The sequence below is a fragment of the Panthera pardus genome, unplaced genomic scaffold (genome assembly GCF_024362965.1).
Source record: "Panthera pardus isolate Hobbes unplaced genomic scaffold, ASM2436296v1 HiC_scaffold_12, whole genome shotgun sequence".
NCBI lineage: Eukaryota > Metazoa > Chordata > Mammalia > Carnivora > Felidae > Panthera > Panthera pardus.
Window position 1 is genome coordinate 766,056 of NW_026526677.1, and position 16,394 is coordinate 782,449.

At 66.6% G+C, this 16,394-nt stretch overlaps 1 protein-coding gene across 1 annotated transcript in view; it reads right to left on the minus strand.

The window, feature by feature from the left end:
* Nucleotides 1-16,136, minus strand: part of MUC6 (mucin 6, oligomeric mucus/gel-forming) — a 33,536-nt gene extending 17,400 nt beyond the window's left edge. Inside the window, exons 1-31 of the mRNA XM_053900049.1 lie at nucleotides 15,952-16,136; nucleotides 14,678-14,822; nucleotides 13,530-13,693; nucleotides 12,779-13,209; nucleotides 9,727-9,789; nucleotides 9,062-9,302; nucleotides 8,865-8,991; nucleotides 8,623-8,713; nucleotides 8,365-8,546; nucleotides 8,061-8,268; nucleotides 7,794-7,916; nucleotides 7,440-7,560; nucleotides 7,140-7,278; nucleotides 6,954-7,058; nucleotides 6,725-6,797; nucleotides 6,499-6,636; nucleotides 6,119-6,280; nucleotides 5,935-6,029; nucleotides 5,712-5,844; nucleotides 5,331-5,580; nucleotides 5,189-5,241; nucleotides 4,978-5,087; nucleotides 4,400-4,551; nucleotides 4,111-4,252; nucleotides 3,921-4,031; nucleotides 3,344-3,529; nucleotides 2,777-3,266; nucleotides 2,506-2,646; nucleotides 2,259-2,321; nucleotides 1,777-1,828; nucleotides 764-988 (exon numbers count right to left, since the gene is read on the minus strand). Of these exons, the coding sequence (XP_053756024.1) occupies nucleotides 764-988; nucleotides 1,777-1,828; nucleotides 2,259-2,321; nucleotides 2,506-2,646; nucleotides 2,777-3,266; nucleotides 3,344-3,529; nucleotides 3,921-4,031; nucleotides 4,111-4,252; nucleotides 4,400-4,551; nucleotides 4,978-5,087; nucleotides 5,189-5,241; nucleotides 5,331-5,580; nucleotides 5,712-5,844; nucleotides 5,935-6,029; nucleotides 6,119-6,280; nucleotides 6,499-6,636; nucleotides 6,725-6,797; nucleotides 6,954-7,058; nucleotides 7,140-7,278; nucleotides 7,440-7,560; nucleotides 7,794-7,916; nucleotides 8,061-8,268; nucleotides 8,365-8,546; nucleotides 8,623-8,713; nucleotides 8,865-8,991; nucleotides 9,062-9,302; nucleotides 9,727-9,789; nucleotides 12,779-13,209; nucleotides 13,530-13,693; nucleotides 14,678-14,822; nucleotides 15,952-16,136 (4,901 nt within the window). The remainder of the gene's footprint in view (nucleotides 1-763; nucleotides 989-1,776; nucleotides 1,829-2,258; nucleotides 2,322-2,505; nucleotides 2,647-2,776; nucleotides 3,267-3,343; nucleotides 3,530-3,920; nucleotides 4,032-4,110; nucleotides 4,253-4,399; nucleotides 4,552-4,977; nucleotides 5,088-5,188; nucleotides 5,242-5,330; nucleotides 5,581-5,711; nucleotides 5,845-5,934; nucleotides 6,030-6,118; nucleotides 6,281-6,498; nucleotides 6,637-6,724; nucleotides 6,798-6,953; nucleotides 7,059-7,139; nucleotides 7,279-7,439; nucleotides 7,561-7,793; nucleotides 7,917-8,060; nucleotides 8,269-8,364; nucleotides 8,547-8,622; nucleotides 8,714-8,864; nucleotides 8,992-9,061; nucleotides 9,303-9,726; nucleotides 9,790-12,778; nucleotides 13,210-13,529; nucleotides 13,694-14,677; nucleotides 14,823-15,951) is intronic.
* Between the last annotated feature and the right edge of the window lie 258 nt (nucleotides 16,137-16,394).

The window sequence follows — 16,394 nt, forward strand, 5'->3', positions numbered from 1 at the left end:
TGCTGTGGCTTTTGGTAGTCTCAGGGGATCGGGGGTACTCCGTGTGCCTTGTCTCCCTGGTGGCAGTTGTGTCCGGGGTCCCGTGGTGTGTTGCGATTGCTGTGGGAAACAGTGTGTGTCAGTCAAGTACTTCTCCTCCCGGTCTTACCTGGGTGACGACCCGTCCCGTCCCCCAGTCCTGACTCGTTTTCTTCCTGCCCGCCTGTGGCTTCTGTGTGCACCTGGTGGGGATGTCCCAGGCATTCCCTGAGCGTGTCTATCGTGTTACCTTCAGTCTCCCCCTGGTTTTTTGTGAGTCCTTTGCTCCTTGGCTTCTGGAGTGTGCTTTCAGTTGGTACTGCTTTGCCCATGTGGCACCTTTTCCCTCCCCCACTCTCGTCTGGCTGTCTTTGCTGGGCAGTTCCTGCCGCCATGGGCCTCCTGCTGGTGTTCTGGGTAAGGTCTCAGTTTCTAGGTTGGCTGTCAGACGATTTGGGACGCTCGTCACCCAACCTGTAGTACTTTGGGCTGCACTGAAGGCAGCGGCACCTGTGCTGGCCCCGTCGGTGTGTGTTTCCCCTGGGGTGGGTCTCTGATGCTGGTGTTGAGAAGCTGAGCGGCTGCAGTTAGGGTGCCGCGCTTGAGCCTGGGGGTTCGATGGGCACCCCCTCGTGACCCGACCTCACCTGCCTCCCTCCCATGCAGCCCCTTGCCGCTTCCATCCTGTTTCTGGGTATGTGTTGTGCCTAGTCTTTTGTGGCCTGTCACTTGGAGGCGTCCTTACTTGGGGGCCCCGTGGAAGTCTCTGACGTTTGTGGGATCGGCGGTACCGGTGTGGTCTGCTCTGTGGCCCGAGCTGTGGATTGCGTGGCTGAGCTCAACGTGAACGTTGTAGGTTTCCTTGTGGCCTGTGTCACCGTGGATCCTATGGCCGTTGACTTGATAGAGGCTGTTGGGGCTGGTGCTGAGGTGGCCCGTGTGGTGATGGCAGAGGTGGTTCGAGGAGAGTCTGCAGGGGGCAGAGCCCAGAACATCCCTCCAGCCCTGCCCCCGCTTTCCCTGCTGATTCTGAGGTCCCTGCACCCCTCGGGAGGGCTCTGTCTCCCCTGTCCTCGCCCCTCTCATTCCCATGTGCTACTGTGACCGGCCCTGGCTTGAGTGGCTTTGGTGGTGTTTTCATTGACCGCGTGGCCGCTGGGCCACTGACCGTCCACCCACCCTTTCTAATGGGACACGAGGTGTGTCGGCCGCCAGGAGGCCTTCTGCTGTGCCGGCGGGGGGTGGGCAGCATGCCGGGCCAGCGCCTGTTGCAGGGGCCCGTCTCAGCGGCATGTCGTACGTATTTTCTATCAATAGTGTAAGGTGGAAGGGAATGGTCACGTTCTGTGACAAGGTTTTCCTAGAATGAGTCTTTTGTGGAAACCGAGGGCCACCCGAAGCAGGGATTCTGTGCTAAGGATGCAACTTTCTGGAAAGTTCTCTCAGTCCTGAGGTGTGGGGCCCCTCCCCCAATCCGCACCCTGAGCTCCCCGTCAGCCTTGGTGTTCTCGGTGGCTGCTTAGGCTGCGGTGGGCCAGGGGGCAGAGGCTTAAATGTCCCTTCCCCTGTGACCTCACTGGTCCCCCTGTGCAGAGCAGCCCCAGGGACGGTCCTGGCGAGCTCCCTGCCCCATCCCCCACACACTGGCTGCGGATGCAGGGACAGGATTGTCTACCACGGGTCTGGGCGCCCGACCCGACAGACACAGCCCCGCCGAGCTGGCGGGGAGCTGGGGGAGAGCGCCCTTCCCCTTGGCACCTAGGGCGTGTGCGATCACCTGTGGTGGGCCCGGGCGTGGCGGGTGGCGGCACTGCAAGAAAAGGAACGGTGAAGAGGGTCTGCCCCCCGCCTCGTGCAGCTACAGACCCCGGGGGACGAAGCTGCCACAGAGGTGCCCAGGTCCCTGCTTTTCGTCTGCCTCCGTCTGCACCTTTTTCCGTCCCGTCCCACGATAAGGCGGTCGTCTGGGCGACCTGGTGCTGAATTCCCAGCGGATTCCCGGTCCACGCCCACACCCCCCAGCAGGGTGGCAGGGTTGGGTCTGGGGGACCGGGTGGGTTGATGTTTGGGGAGGAGGAAGGGAGGCTGATGCTTTTCCTGTTTGTACTGACCGGGCTCAGACTGCCAGGGTCTCCGGGAGCCTCAGCTGGGAGGTCGCAAGAAGGACGTGCGGGGTCTGGGGGGCACGGGGTGGGGTGGGGGGGCTTGGGAGGGGGCCTTGGGTGGCCGATGGGGCTTACCACAGGGAACGCAGCTCCCCTTGCTGTGGTCGAAGTACTCGTGCCGGGAGCAGTTGTAGCAGCCTGGGGAGCGGGTTGCAGAGAAGATGGTCCGCAGGGCCCCGCCCCTCTGTGTCTCCAGCCTGTCCCGGCGTCACCGCGGAAGCCTGGACACAGGCCCCCCACCCCCCCGGCCGCGTCCCCAGCCCCCGACACCCCGTTCTCCTGCCGGTGCATCCTCTGCCCAGACCTCTCTCTTGGCCCGTACCTTCAATGTTGGCGTCCGGGACGCTCTGCGGGTTCCCGGGGCAGAGGCACGGCTGGTAGTGCCACGTGCAGCTGGCGTCCTGGCTTTGTGCGGGCGCACTGTCCCCCGACGTGTGGCCGTTGTAGAAATCGCAGTAGACGGCTGGGGGAAGGGGCGTCCGTCAGGCCTTTGGTGCCCCGGTCGGGTCCGGGGGGAGGGGCCGCCCGTACCCGCGCCCGCCCGGGGAGAGCACTGCATGCGGGCGGCCTTGCCGACAGGGCAGGGCACTCACGGCAGAAGTCGGGGGTCCTCCAGTCCACACACACGCCCTTGTCCAGGCAGGCCTTGGCGTAGGCGGCCACCGCGTCGCACAGGCACTCGCAGTCCCCGCTGGTGTCGCAGCCACACGTGTCTCGCACGCAGGCCTCGTAGTAGGGCAGGCGGTACACCTGTGGGAAGGGGCCCTCAGAGCCTGCCCGGCGCGCCCGCCCGGCCCGGGCTCCGAGGAGCGCGCTGGGGGGGCGCTGGGGGCGGGGGCCCACCTGGCTGTGGCAGGCAGCGAAGGTCTGGCTGTTGATGATGTTGCAGGTGCGCTCTGCCCACACGTGGCGGAAGGCGTTGAGGCTGCAGGGGTCCAGCGTGAGGCTGGCGTCTCCGCACAGGGGGCTGTCTTTCCACGAGTTGACGAATTCCAGCTCGTCGGACGCCACGTACTTGCTGCGTGTCTCAAAGTCGTCTTTCATGTTCCCGTTGTAGTTGCCGCACAAGCCGCACAGCGCGTCCTGCGGGGGTCTGGCGTCAGGCCGGGCGCCGCCCCTGCCCCGCGGGCCGCCCCGGGCCTTGGGGGCAGCGCCTGTACCTGGGCAGCACGCGTGATCTTGATGTAGACGGTCATGTGCTTGTTCCAGACGAGGGTCAGGTTGTACCTGCTACCGACGGTGACGTCCAGCACCAGGTTCAGGGAGCCGGTTTGCACCCGGAAGTGAACGTGAGGGTCCCCCCCACTGACCGTGTACGTCCTGTCCGCCAGCACTATGGTCAGGTCCTGTGGGGCGGGGCTGTCGTGAGGCGGCCTGTCCCCAGTTCTTGGCGGCCGCCAGATGTCACCGGGCTCCACGTCCCCTGCCCGGGGCTCTCTGAGGCAGTGTGGACACGCATTGGGCCAGTGCCTGCCAGAGGCCGGTTCTGTGCTGGGGGCCTGCCCTCTGGAATTTGGGCAGAACATTCCAGAGCGTGGTGGAAACCGAACCAGGGGCTGAGGATCGAGCTTCTGGGAAAAGCACCCCCCCCCCCCCCCCCGCCCCTTAGCACCGCTATGTAGCTCCGGGGGCTCCTGCCGCCCACCACGCGGACGGCAGGGGTCTGGGGGTGCCCAGCGGCCAGGACCTGGGGCTCTGGTGGCTGAAGTGTGAGGAGGCCCCACCCGGCCCGCTCACCCCCAGGAAGATCTTGACGGCCCGGGAGCAGGTGACGCCTGACTTCCCACACACGACGTTCTCTGTCAGGACTTTGAAGGTGGGCCGGGAGCTGTTGGCCCCGCAGCCGTCCTGTGGGGAGGGGGTGCTGAGGAGCCTGCCCAGCGGCCCCCGTGGCGCCCACTGCCCACGGCCCAGGGCGGGGCCTTACTGTGGTCAGGACGTAGCTGCAGCTGCCATCGAACGTGAAGCGCTGCCCGTCAAAGGTGACCACGTGGCCCTCCCCGTACAGGGTGCAGGTAGACGAGCACCGGGCGCTCTGCCAGCACGTCCACCTCCCCCCCGAGCAGGTGCTGGGGAGAGAAGCTGGTGATGTGGCGTTCCAGGGGGTCCCAGGCCCTACGTGCGTTCCCGCTGGGCCCCGACCTTGGTGGGGTTGGTGGGAGACCCCGGGGACACCTCCGGGCCACCGGCACCTCCGGGGTCAGGTTGTGGCTTACCACGTCTTACAGTCAGTGTGGAGTTGGGCGCCCCGGGGGTAGGAGACCCCGGCAAACTCGCATGGACACTCCTCAGGGGGTACACACTGCCCCCTGGCGTTCTCGTAGAGGCCCTCGGCACAGACACAGCCAGGCTCGCACTTGGTGGGCACCTGTACGGAGAGGGTCAGCGGTCCCTGGGAGGACGGCCTTGCCTGCTGCTGCCAGAGGGCCCCGGGCCCTCCTGAGACCCCCGGTTTTCCTCCCAGTCTGTCCCCCGTGGCCACACCTGCTCCAGGCCCTTCTCTTAGCAAGGTCCTGGTGCTTCTGTGTCACTGCTGAGCGGTGACATCCCCTCCCTGAGTGGTGGGAGGCCTGGCCACCAGGGCCACTCATGACCCTCTCAGCCCCCTTTGGGCACCAGCCACCCTCGTCACGGGCTGACGGGGACAGAGGGACAGCGTGACCCTGCCTTCCCTGGGGATTTTGCAAAAATCCTCTCGTGGTCCAGGGAGAGGCCCTGGGTGGCGTCCGCCACAGGCTGTCCAGGGGGGTCTACCCTCGGGGGACCTCCCTTGCCCCTCTGCCCCAAGCCTTACGCAGGGGATGCCACTGGCCAGCATCTGGCACGTGGGGGCACAGGCTGCCCCAAATGTGTTCTCCGAAGACTGGTTGCAGGACTGGAAGGTCTTGGGGGCCGAGCAGGTGGCTGCAGGGAAGTTGGGGGGTGGTGGAGCAGAGGTGAGGCCGGCTTAGAGGGGCCACGGCACGTGGCTGTCCAGTCCCACCGGCCTCTGCACAGCTACGTACCCAGGAGCATCTGCGGCCGCCCTGGGCAGCTCAGCCTCCCGTTGATGCAGTAGCTGCGAGAGGGGTGCTGTGTGAGTGCGCTGGCCCTGGCTGGGGGCCGCGGGCTAGGGTGGGCCGGCTCCCCTGGGGACCCCTTGCTCACCAGATGACGCCGTTGACCATGGCAGACTGGTCAGCTCGGATGAACTTGGAGCCGTCCAGGAGGCAGGGGCACTGGGCCTTGCGCACGCACCGGGCCTCGTGGTCAAGGTAGGTGCCCTCGGGGCAATTACAGCCGTCCATGGGCACGGCACTCGGGTGGCACTCGGCAGCGCGGTCGGACAGCGAGAGGCACGTGCGGCCGCAGGCCCGGCTGTCGTAGCCGAACGTCTGGTTGCCCGTGCAGGGGGTGGCTGTGGGGGCGCTGGGGTCAGGCCCTCGGGGGGGGTAACTGGGTGGGACCCCGTTGTGACCCCTGCCCCCCCTCCCCCATCCCCGCATGCCCTGGGCCCCTCCCACCCCTGCCTGCGCCCGCCACACGCACTGCAGTTGTCCACGCCGCTTCTCCAGCCCCGTAGTAGGACGCCCCGTGTGGCACACGCTCGGGCATAGTCACTCAGGGCGGCGCAGATGTGGAGGAGGGTCTCCTCGTAGTTGCAGGCCTGGTACACGCACCTCTGCGGGTGGACAGGGCATGGTAGCCGGGAGACCCCCGACCCCCAGGGCCCACCCCCTGGGCCCCCCACTGGCCCGCAGGCCTTGCCCACCTTGTAGAAGGGCCTGGGGTTCACCGTGGCATGGCACTTCTCGAACACCGTGCCCTCCCTCACCAGCACTGAGCAGCGGGTCTCTGCACACACCTCTGGGGGGACAGGGGCGGCATGGGTCTTGGGCTTACCCAGCCTGGGCCTCGCGCCCACCCGCGGATCTCCCCCGGGGCCTGGCACTTACTGTTGAGCTGGCTCATGGAGCAGGGGTCAGTCTCACGCTCAAGCGAGGCTGGGCAGTTCCCGGTCCGCCAGGAATCCACAAAGAGCGAGGCAGTGCCCTCAACGATGCCCGTGCTGGCCATGAAGTCGTCGGTCGTGTCCCCGTTGAAGGTGCCACAGAGCCCTGCACCGGCCGGGCTGTGAGGCGGGGAGCCAGCCTGCTCCCCTGCCCTGCCCCAAACTTCAAAGCCCGTCTCCTCCCATCACCATGCCCTGGGCATGAGGCTGTCACTGGCTGCCACCTGGGAGGGCCAGCCTGGGGCCGTGAGCGCTGAACGAGCAAGACTCTCTTGGGCCCTTTCCCTGCTCTGGCCAAGCCGGGCAGGCCAGGGAGGGGCTCACCCGTGGTCTGGCCTCTGAACTGGGGCCCGACGGTGACGTACGCCTGGAACACGGGCTTTAGCTGGATCACGAGCTCCAGCCCGAAGGTGGTGGCCATCTGGAGGTGGGTGGACGTCTGCCTGAAGACTGTGATGTTGCCTGGGGGGACAGGGGGCTCAGGAAGCAGCCCACTTTGGGACTGTCTCCCAGTGCAGCCCTAGGTGCTGGGCAGGGGCTAAAGACGTACGAGTCTTGTATGGGAGCCACTTGGTATTTCCTTTGTTGGTGAGGACCTCGTCCTGAGAGATCACGATTTTGTCCTGGAGGGAGGGTGGCCTGAGTCATGGGGGTGCCAGGAGCGGGGGGTGGCCTTCCCTCCTGCCAGGCCGGATGAAGCAGGAGCTGGGACGTAGCAGGGATGCAAATGCTTGGGAACCCGGGGTGAGTACAGCAGCCGCGTGACAGGGTGGCCTTACCTGGCTGGACTTGTAGATGACAGCAGCTAGGGCGGTCTCCGAGTGAGAATGCCCGGACTTGTCGTACAAGGCCATGAGGGACCCCCCGTCGGGGAGCTGCGGGCTCTAGGAGGGGGATGTGGCTCAGCACAGATGGCCCGGGGGTGCTCGGTGTGACCCTCCCCCCCCCGCTGTGGCGTGTCCTACCTGCAGGAGGATGTAGGTGCAGGTGCCGTGGAAGCGGTAAGGCCTGGCATCGAACGTGGTGACAAAGGAGCCGCCTTCCAGGGAGCAGCGTCGGGGGCAGGGCTGCTCTGTGCACTTCCACTGGCCCATGGTACACTGGCTGCAGACCGGGAGGGGGTGACCCAGCTGGCACCCCCAGCCGCTCCAGGCTGGCAGAGCTGGCTGCCTCCGGGGCTGAGGTTGCCCCTTATATAAACCCTGTGTCCCGCCCCCCACAGCTCCGTCTTGCCCGTGTGCCCTGGCAAGCCGTCCGGCACTCACCAGGTCTGGCAGGCGGATGTCATGACCTCCCCAGGGGCGTAGACCACCCCGCTGAGCACGCAGGGGCACTGGGTGACCGGCACGCAGGTGTGGTTTTTGGAGATGTCATCGAGAACCGTATCTGCAGGAGAGGGCTTTCCTAGGCCCGGGGCTAGTTGCCCTCCCACGCCCTCGCTGGGCAGTCCTCCCCGGCTCCCGTCCCTCCGTTCCCTGACCCCGTCCCCGGCTTGCACTTGCAGCCACCCTCCCCTCGAGCCAGGGTGCCCAGACCCAGGTGCTGCTCCTGGTCGGATCCGGTGCCGTGTGTCCTGGCGCTCTCTTGGACCCCCCCGGCGACCTCCCCCCTGCCCTCACCTCCTGGGCAGAAGCAGCCGAAGGTGCAGAAGCTGGAGCAGGCGTGCTGGGGGTTGGAGCAGGTCCTGACGCAGGCCTCGCCGCACTCCCGGTACACCTGGTTGGCCGCGCACTGGCCCAAGGCTGCAGGCACGCCGGCCTCCGTGAGAGCCCGCCCCTCCTGCCCCGCCCCGCCCAGGGCTTAGCCCAGCCCTCCCCGCCCGCTCTCCTTCCGTCTCACAGACATGGGGGGGGGGGCGGCACGGGGGGCCTTTCCCCGGGACTCACAGCAGAGGCCGGGGCCCCGCCAGTTGCTGACGGCCTGGCCAGCCATGCTGCACTGGCGTGAGTACTCAGACAGCGTCGCACAGCTACAGTCCCGCCGGCCTGGCGGGACGCACGCGGCCATGTCCACCTGGCAGCTCAGCACGAATGTCTCTTTGGGCACGTTGCACTCGGGGGACACCAGGGTCAGCAGCTGGCTGCAGGTCTGGGCCTGGGCAGAGGGCCATTCGGGGTTTTGGGGGTCAAGGCCGATCCCACACCGGCCTTAGAAGGCTAGGGGTGTCGTTGGCCTCGGAGAGCCCCTCACACTCCACCGGCCGGCCCCGACCGTGGCTGAAGGGCTACCGCGGCCCCTGGGGGTCCCCGTCACCTCACGTACGTGCTCTGCCTGTGGGACCCAGGGGCTGGGGACGGCCTCGTAGGTGCAGATCTCGTTGGGGTCATCCAGCGTCTGGAGGGCGGCATACACGTGGGGTTCCAGGGGTTTGCCTAGGGGTGGGGGGCGGAGCAGGGTCAGCACCATGGGGCCGGGCCTCGGGGGGTCTGGGCCCCGGCCCCCACCTACCTTCCTCACTCAGAAACTCGTCCGTCCGCTCGCCGTTGAAGTCTCCACAGAGACCGCACAGCCTGCCCCTGTGCCGCTTCTCTACGAGCACCTGCGGTGGCGGGTGGGTGGGCACCGCCGTCAGGGGGCCCCGGGACCCTCGCCGCACAGGTGGGGTGAGCCCGGGCCCGCCCGGGCTCCTGGTCAGTGCCCCACCCTGGGAGGACCGGCCCCCGGCCCCCCGCCCCTGCCGGCGTCCTCACCATGAGGTGGGTGCCTGGGCCCCACATGACCACCAGCTCCAGCTCTAGCTGCTTGGCCACCAGCTGCACGCTCTGGCCAAAGGGTATTATCTGGAGCCCGTTACTGGTGTAGGGCAGGCTGACGACCCTGTGGGACGAGAGTGGTCAGGGACAGCCCCCTTGCCCGCCCAGCCTCCCACCCCAGCCACGTGGCCTACCCCACATCCTCGATGGAGATGACTGCCTTCTGCACGGTGACCACAGAGGCCCCCAGCTCCACAATGATCCGGGAGATGCTCCCGCTGGGCTCCCGCCGTAGCTGGACGCTGAAGGCGGGCGACGCGTCTTTGCAGGTGGCAGAGAAGATGTAGTTGCAGGTTCCCGGGAAGTCATACACGTGGCCGTCGAAAGTGGAGAAGTGTCCGGCCCCCCATGTGGAGCACCAGCCCTTGTCTGAGCCTGTGGGGGTAGCGGACAGAGTCTTGGGGCCCTGCGTCCACCTGGCTGATGGGGCGGGTGTGGGGAGGCTGGACCCCACGAGCTGGGCCCCTGGCTAAGTTCCAGGCCCTCCTGGTGTGGCCGGGAAAGAGGCCCTGCCCGCCCCGCAGTCCCAAGCCAGCTGTGGGCCGGGTCTGCCTCCCAAGCCTTACAGGAACTGAGGCATCAGCCCCGGGGTCTGCAGGGCACAGAGCCGCAGCTCAGCGCCCACGCGGGCACCTGCCCCCTCCGGCTGCGTGGGCCTGTTTCCCTCCAGGCGAGGGGCCGGCTGAGACTTTGCGGAGCTGGGTTCCCCTCAGGGAAACCCCAGACCACGGCTACCCCGTGGCCTCGGTGCTCCGGACAGCTCTGCAGGACGGGATGGGAGGCTGGCTGTGGCCCTCACCTGTCTTCGGGGAGTCCTGCAGCCTCTGGAGGCCCGGGTGCACAAAGGAGGTGTCGTCTAGGCCTGTGTGGGCAGAGGCTGCGGTCAGCACCGCCCCGGGTGTCCGGCTTGTCGGCCAGGACCCGTGTGGCGGGAGCTCAGAGCCTGCCGGCTCCGGCTCTACTCCTCGCGCCCTCTGAGCAGCCCGGCTCAGCCACGCGTGTCACACGTGCACGGGGTCCCTGCATGGGCAGGCCAGTGCACGTGCCTGTGTGGAAAGGCAAGGAGCGGGGCCTGAGGGCGAGGAGATGGCAGTCGGGGGTGCTGGGAGGACGGAGAGGCCCCTGGGGGAACGAGAGGTGTGCGGCCCCGTGCCAGTCCTGTGGGCGGAGTGGGGCGAGGGGTATCTGTGCCCCGCCGCACCTGCGGTCTGCCTGCCGGGCTCCCAGCACTCACGCCGCGGGTGCCCCCCAGGTTGAACAGCGAGAGCCCCCCACGCAGGACAGACAGGCTGCCTGGCTCCCCTGTGGACCCCGGGCGGGAGGGGCCTTGTGGTCACTGAGCAGGAGGCCGCGAGGCGACCTGGGGAGGGAGCGGCCCCCTGACAGCACAGGGCTAGGCCTTGGAGGCGAGCCGGCCTGGAGTCGGTGGGCGGCTGTCCGGGCTGTCCTTCCGTCTGGCTGCACCCCACCCACCGTGCTCCCAGGGATGAGGTCCAGAGTCCCCGGGGGGCTACCCCGTCTACCAGCCGCCCAAAGCGGCTGCGTTCCTACTTTCTCTCTCCCTGTCAACCTCTTAGTCTTGGGATCGTGGTGACCGTTAGTAGAGAAATGCCCGGTGAAGACGGTCACGTGACCGCCAGGGGCAGGAGTCGCTGACCCCGCTGGCGACTCCAAGCGCAGCTGGAGTCGGGGGCCTCACCTGTGGGCCGTGGCCTCCTCGGCTCTCCCCCCCTGCCGTGCTCCCAGTGCCTCCGTCCCCCAGACCCACTCGGGCCCTCAGTTCTGCCGAGGCTCCCACCTGCTTCAGCAGCCTGTGCAGCTGTTGGGGTTCCTGATCCTGCCCCCTCCCCGTGCTCCCTCTGCCTCTGGCTCCGCCGTGTTTCTGGGTCTCGGGGCAATGCCAGGGGATGGGGACAACTGCCCGGTGGCCGAGGGGGTCCCCAGATGGGGCAGGTGGCACAGAGGCTGTGTTGCTCTAGTTCCAATGGGCTAGTGACACTTGGTCTCCTGGGCCTCTTCCCTCCACGGTGTCCCCCACACGGCTCCCCATCTCTGCCCCTCCTCTCAGTTCACCACCGCCCCCAGGACAGGTCCGGCTGTATCCTCTGCCCCACCCCCCACAGTGGGTCACTCCCTGGTCCCCCCCCCCTTGCAGTGGCTACTCCACCAGCTCCTTGTCCCCCCCCTCCCGCTAGCCTCACTGAAGCCCTCTGGCTCTGTGTCAGCCACGGCCCCCACCACTGGCGGCGGAGGCTCCCTTGAGGCACACTCAGGAGGCAGGCCAGGGGGCCCTCTGCACTTCCCGCTCAGAATCCCAGGACAGGCATGGCCCCTGCCCTGGACCCACGGGGTCCAGGGCGGGCAGCTCTGCCATCCCAACCGTTCTGAGCCCCGCGGGTCACAGCACCGCCAGAGCACGTGCTGTCCCTTCTACAAGCTGGGAGACCCTGTGCGCCCCTGCCTGTTTCGTCTCCACCCCGGCCTGCCCCAGGATCCTTCTTCCTGTACCTGCCCCAAGTCCCTAGCACCCCCAAGGCCCCTGCGTCTGACCTTGTGCTCTTTGAGTCTCTGGTCCAGGAGGGCAGGGCCCGCCTTTCAGCACCCTCACGAGAGTTGGTGCTCAAAGGGCGTTTGCCGAAACGTGGATGGATGGGGCCTGTGGCACTCACAGCTGGACCCCCATGGCTCGACATCCACTCGTCACACCTGCAGGCTTGCACCCCACCCCGGCTGGCTCCGGGTGCCCCCCTTCTCGTCCTGGTTCTGGGTCCAGGTCTCAGGGGACATGCCCGGGCAAGTGGCCTTGGCTGGCCAGGGGTCCTGAGTGCTCAGAGCCACGAGGGTGAGGGACAGGCTTCATGGGAGGGAAGGGGCGGGGCAGGCCGAGGGGAGACCCACTGGGCTCAGGAGTTCATGGCCCACCCCCAGTACCTACACTCAGGGTCCCCGGCCGAGGGCCTGCCGAGGAGGGAGCAGCCGACCAAGGATTAAGGAGAGAGAAGAAACCAGTCATGCTGGGCTCGGGCAGAGAGAGGCCCAGAGGGCTTGGTGCCCGCAGTCTCTGGGCCACCACGGGACCCCTTGGGGCTGGCGCCTTTCCAGGCTTGGGGGCAGGAGTGAAGGCTGTGCTCAGCCTGTGGCATCGGGGGGGTCTGGGGTGGTTACCAGCAACCGGAGGTGGGGGTGAGGGGAGGGGGAAAGGGACCCCTGCTCCTTGGGCCTGGCTGGGAAGATGGGGCGGGAGGAAGCGGCGGCCCTGTCTGAGCCTCTGCAACGGTGGTGGTGGCCCTGGGCCCTGACATGTGCCCCCTTCCGGCCCCGCTTCCTTAATCCTTACGGTAGCCACACGAGGGGGGGAATGTTTCCTCCACTTTTACGGGCAGCGAAACTGAGGCCTAGAGCCCACTTTGTGGCTCGTCTGTTCATAGGACCCAGTGGAGCTGGGGTCTCCAGCTGGGCCCTTTGGCTCCAGCACCCAGGAGGCCGCTGCCCTGCTCCCTATACCCTACAGCGCTCTCAGGTCCTGGGGCCCAGTGTGGAGAGCGGAGCCCCGGGCAGCACCGTCCTGCCCAGCATGCCCGCATCTCGCTGCACGCACGGCTGTTGAAGAGACTGTGTGTCCCCGAGGGACCCCTGCCCTGCCGCAGCCCAGCGTCCTTTCTTGGCCACTGTGCCCAGGGCAGGGGTGAGTGGCAGCCTGCTCTCTGGCAGAGGCCCGGGTCTTGGCGAGTGGGGGGCAGCTACAGAGCAGGGAGGGGCCTCCGCTCCATCGACGTCCTTGCGGCCAGCCTGACGCCGGGGCAGCGGGCGTCTGTCCGCCCCTGTGGCGCGGCCTGCAGGCCCCCACTCACCAGCGCCGAGCAGGGCTCCCCCGCAGGACAGGAGCAGCAGGAGCCGAGGCCCCAGCATGATGCGTGAAGAGAGGTCACCGCTGGACCCGGCCCCTCCCGTCGCGGACACCGGGCAGGCTCCCTGCACCTGTGTGCAGCCCGAGTGGCCGGCCCCGGACGCCTTATGTAGTGGCTGCAGGCCCCGCCCCTGCCTCACCCACTGGGCACCGGGGTGGCCAGACAGGACTTGGCCTTCGGAAAGCTCTTTGGTGGGCGGTAGCCCCATTATCGCTGGCCTCCAGGCAGGGGCCAGCATGGGCCCTCCAGAGCCTTGCAGACACGTCCTGTGTTTGCTCCAGGCTGAGGTGGCAGGGGCACCATCAGCCACACCTTGGGGGCTGAGAGGGTGCTCGCCCCGGGCGTGCAGGGAGGCTCCTGGGCACCGCTCGTCCCTGGCGGGGAAGCCCAAAGTGCTCGGATGGTCCCCGGGGTGGACTCCACCCTCATCCAGACCCTAGCACCCCCAGAGGTGCCAGCCTGCCCAGCCCCACCCCTGCCTGGGAGCAAAGACCACCCAGTGGAAGGACCACATTTTGGGGTGGGGCCATCACTGACAGCAGCAGGCCTTGGGACACCTCCCCGGGGCCGATACCACCCCAAAGCACAGGGGCCCCCCGTTGGGCACCTCCTCCCTGGCGATCCTTCCCCGCCAGCCCCCTGGGAGGGTGAAGCACCAGAGTGGTCCTGCTGTATCCAGAAGGGCCCCCGTTACCTTTTTCTGACCCCCGTGGCTCTGAGTTGCTTGTAGGCAGAGGAGTAGGGCCGGAGCGGCCACAGGGGGCTGCCCATCTGGGAGGGCATCTCTGTGGGGGCTGGGTGCCAGCCTCTGGGTGCCAACCTCCCAGGCAGAGGACCAGGGGCTGTGCCCACCGCCTCCTGGGAGAAGGAGGGCAACAGCTCAGGGGACAGGGAGTGGGCAGGACACAGGCCAGCACCGAGAAAGGGGTCAGGGTTAGGCCCAGGATGAGGATCGTGATCAGGGCAAAGGTCAAGATCATGGTCAAGGTGAGGGTCATGATCAGGGAGGGTCAGGAGGTGTGTGTGTTTCGGATCCTTTGTGGGATCTCCCAGCAGTCGGGGAGCAGGTATGGGTTTGATGATTCTCCAGGACAGCCTGGCCTTAAATGGGAGCCTGTGTGGGACCCCATGTGGGAGCCTGGGGCCCTGGTACAGGGGCTTCCCCTTTCCTGGGGTTGGTTCTGGCCCCACAGAGACTTGGGGGTGCAGGAACCCTGGGCTCCTGCTGCCGAGGAACCCCCAGGCTGAGCTCCCCACATGACACCCCACCCTGCCTCACAGATGAGCTGTGTTTACGCTAAATAAGCTATAGTCTTAACATAAAATTGTTAAAAAAATTTTTTTTTTTTTTGTTTATTTTTGAGAGACAGAGTATGGGAGGGGTAACGGCAGAGAGAGAGGGAGACACAGAATCTGAAGCAGGCTCCAGGCTCTGAGCCGTCGGCACAGAGCAGGACACGGGGCTCAAACCCACAGGCTGTGAGATCGTGACCTGAACCGAAGACGGACACTTAACCGACTGAGCCCCCAGGTGCCCCTTAACACAAAATTCGTTTCATGGAGAGCTGCACTCAGCGGCAGCTGGCCCTCCGGTCCCTGAGTCTGGGCCAGGTGGGTGTAAGGTCCCCAGGTGTGCTAGGCACTCCCATGCCTGCGTTTTCCTTTAACTCAGAAGCAGAGGTGGATAACGAGGGGTTCCAAGATGCTCTCCTGCGTTCCTCTGCCCTGGAACCACCCCTGCTGGGGTCACTGCGGCCAGAAGCCTGGGCACACAGGGTGAGGTCTGTCCAGGCTCTGCCATGGGGCCACTGTGGGGGTCCTCCCTGCCCTTGGAGAGCTCACACCCTCATGGGGGGTCTCACGTCGAAGCTCTGAACTTAGAGGGGGCAGGCCGTTGGGTGGGTGGGGGCTGAGGTCCCACAGGGACAGGTGGGTGGGTCCTCCTCGAACCTCAGCCCTGGCCAGGATGCTCGGTGGGTAAGGGTGCCTAGACAGGTGGCAGTGGGGAGGTGACTTAGCAGACCTTGGGACAGGCAGGATAAGGAGAGAGGCCCAGAACCCTGCTGGAAAAACATACCTGGGATGCCTGGGGCCCTCTCCCACCAATTAAAGCCACCCCTGAGGTCCCCTTGGGCCAGGGCTGCCAGGCCTTGTTCTCTGCCTGGACCCTTGTGAGCCACCCCCAGCTGCTTTGCCCACCCACAAGTGGAGTTCTCACCCAGCCACGGGGCTGCCTGCTACCCCTCCCAGGAGGCACCCGACCACAGGGCCTTGGCACGGGCCGCTCAAGCCTCAGGACATGCCAGGGGGACAGCAAGGAACGGAGCCAGAGAGGGAACTGTGGTCATGGGCACACCCCCGGATCACTGACCTGTAGGACCTGGGGGAGGGGCCAGGGCTTGTGGCACGTAAGGGGTCCCCACGTTGGGGTCTCCAGTGGCACCTCTCCCCCCCCCGCCTCCCCCAGCAGCTTGAAGGACTCCAGTGTGGCCCCAGCAGAGCTTGGGTCACCAGGGCTGCCAACAAGGCTGTCATGGGGCCTGGACTAAAGAAATCTGTATACGTGGGCACGTGTGAGACTCGGTTTGAGTTTCCTGGAAAAAGCCGTACATTCCAGAGACTGTCACCTCCGAGCTGTTCAGGCCTTGTGTGCACAGTTAGTGGACGGCTCTCGCCTGGAGCCGTGGGTCCCAGGTCCCTTTCTATACACCGGTTTGGCGGGAAATCAGGCAGAATGGCGTTTCTCTTTGCTGACCTGGGAGCCCTGAATGTGCTGAGCAAACAGTAGGAGATAAGACTGTGTGCACCCATTGTTCCCGGCCGTGCGGGTGATAAAGGCACAGCCCGCTGGCCAGCCTTGGGAAGCGGAACCCACGGGCTGGACAAGTGGGTGATTGTTCGGCCTCACGCCCCAACTCAGACCCCTGCCCTCGCCCTCTGTCTGCATGGCGGGGCCCTGAGTGGCACATCTGGCCCCGGGTCCCGGCCGGCGCTCCAGAGGGCCCGCAGCCCCAGGGCCCGGTGTCTCCGCAAAGGGGCCCTTCACGGCCCGCTCGGGAGGGCGGGTGCTGGCCCCTAGGTAGTGGCTCTCCCGGAGGCCTTGACCTGACCTTCACTTGGGACCGAGAGCCCGCTTGAGGATGTAGGCATTCACCGCCGGCAGGTGCTTCCAGAAAGCTCCTGAGCAGGCTTGGGGTCCCCAAGACCCCGGGTCTGCTGGACCCAGGTTTGTGGAGGTGAAAGCGCCAGAGTACACAATGGCCAGCCAGCCCCTCTGGGCCCCACCGGCCAGGTGTGGCATTCCTCAGGGGAAGGCAGGTCAGGCTTCACCCCAGGCTCGAACCACGGCTCGGCCCCAGCGGTCACCGTCTGATCCAAGTGCCGAAAACCACGGCTTTGGGGAAAGATTTCCATACGGGAGCCGAATGTGCCCCGGGCCTGGCCAGCGGCTGTGACCTTTCTGAGGGGTGGGCCCGGCAGCAGCCAGGGAGGCTGTGGTGACCAACAGCGCTGGGGTGTGTGGCCCACATGGGGTTCCATTGCTGGGTGCGAAGTGGGG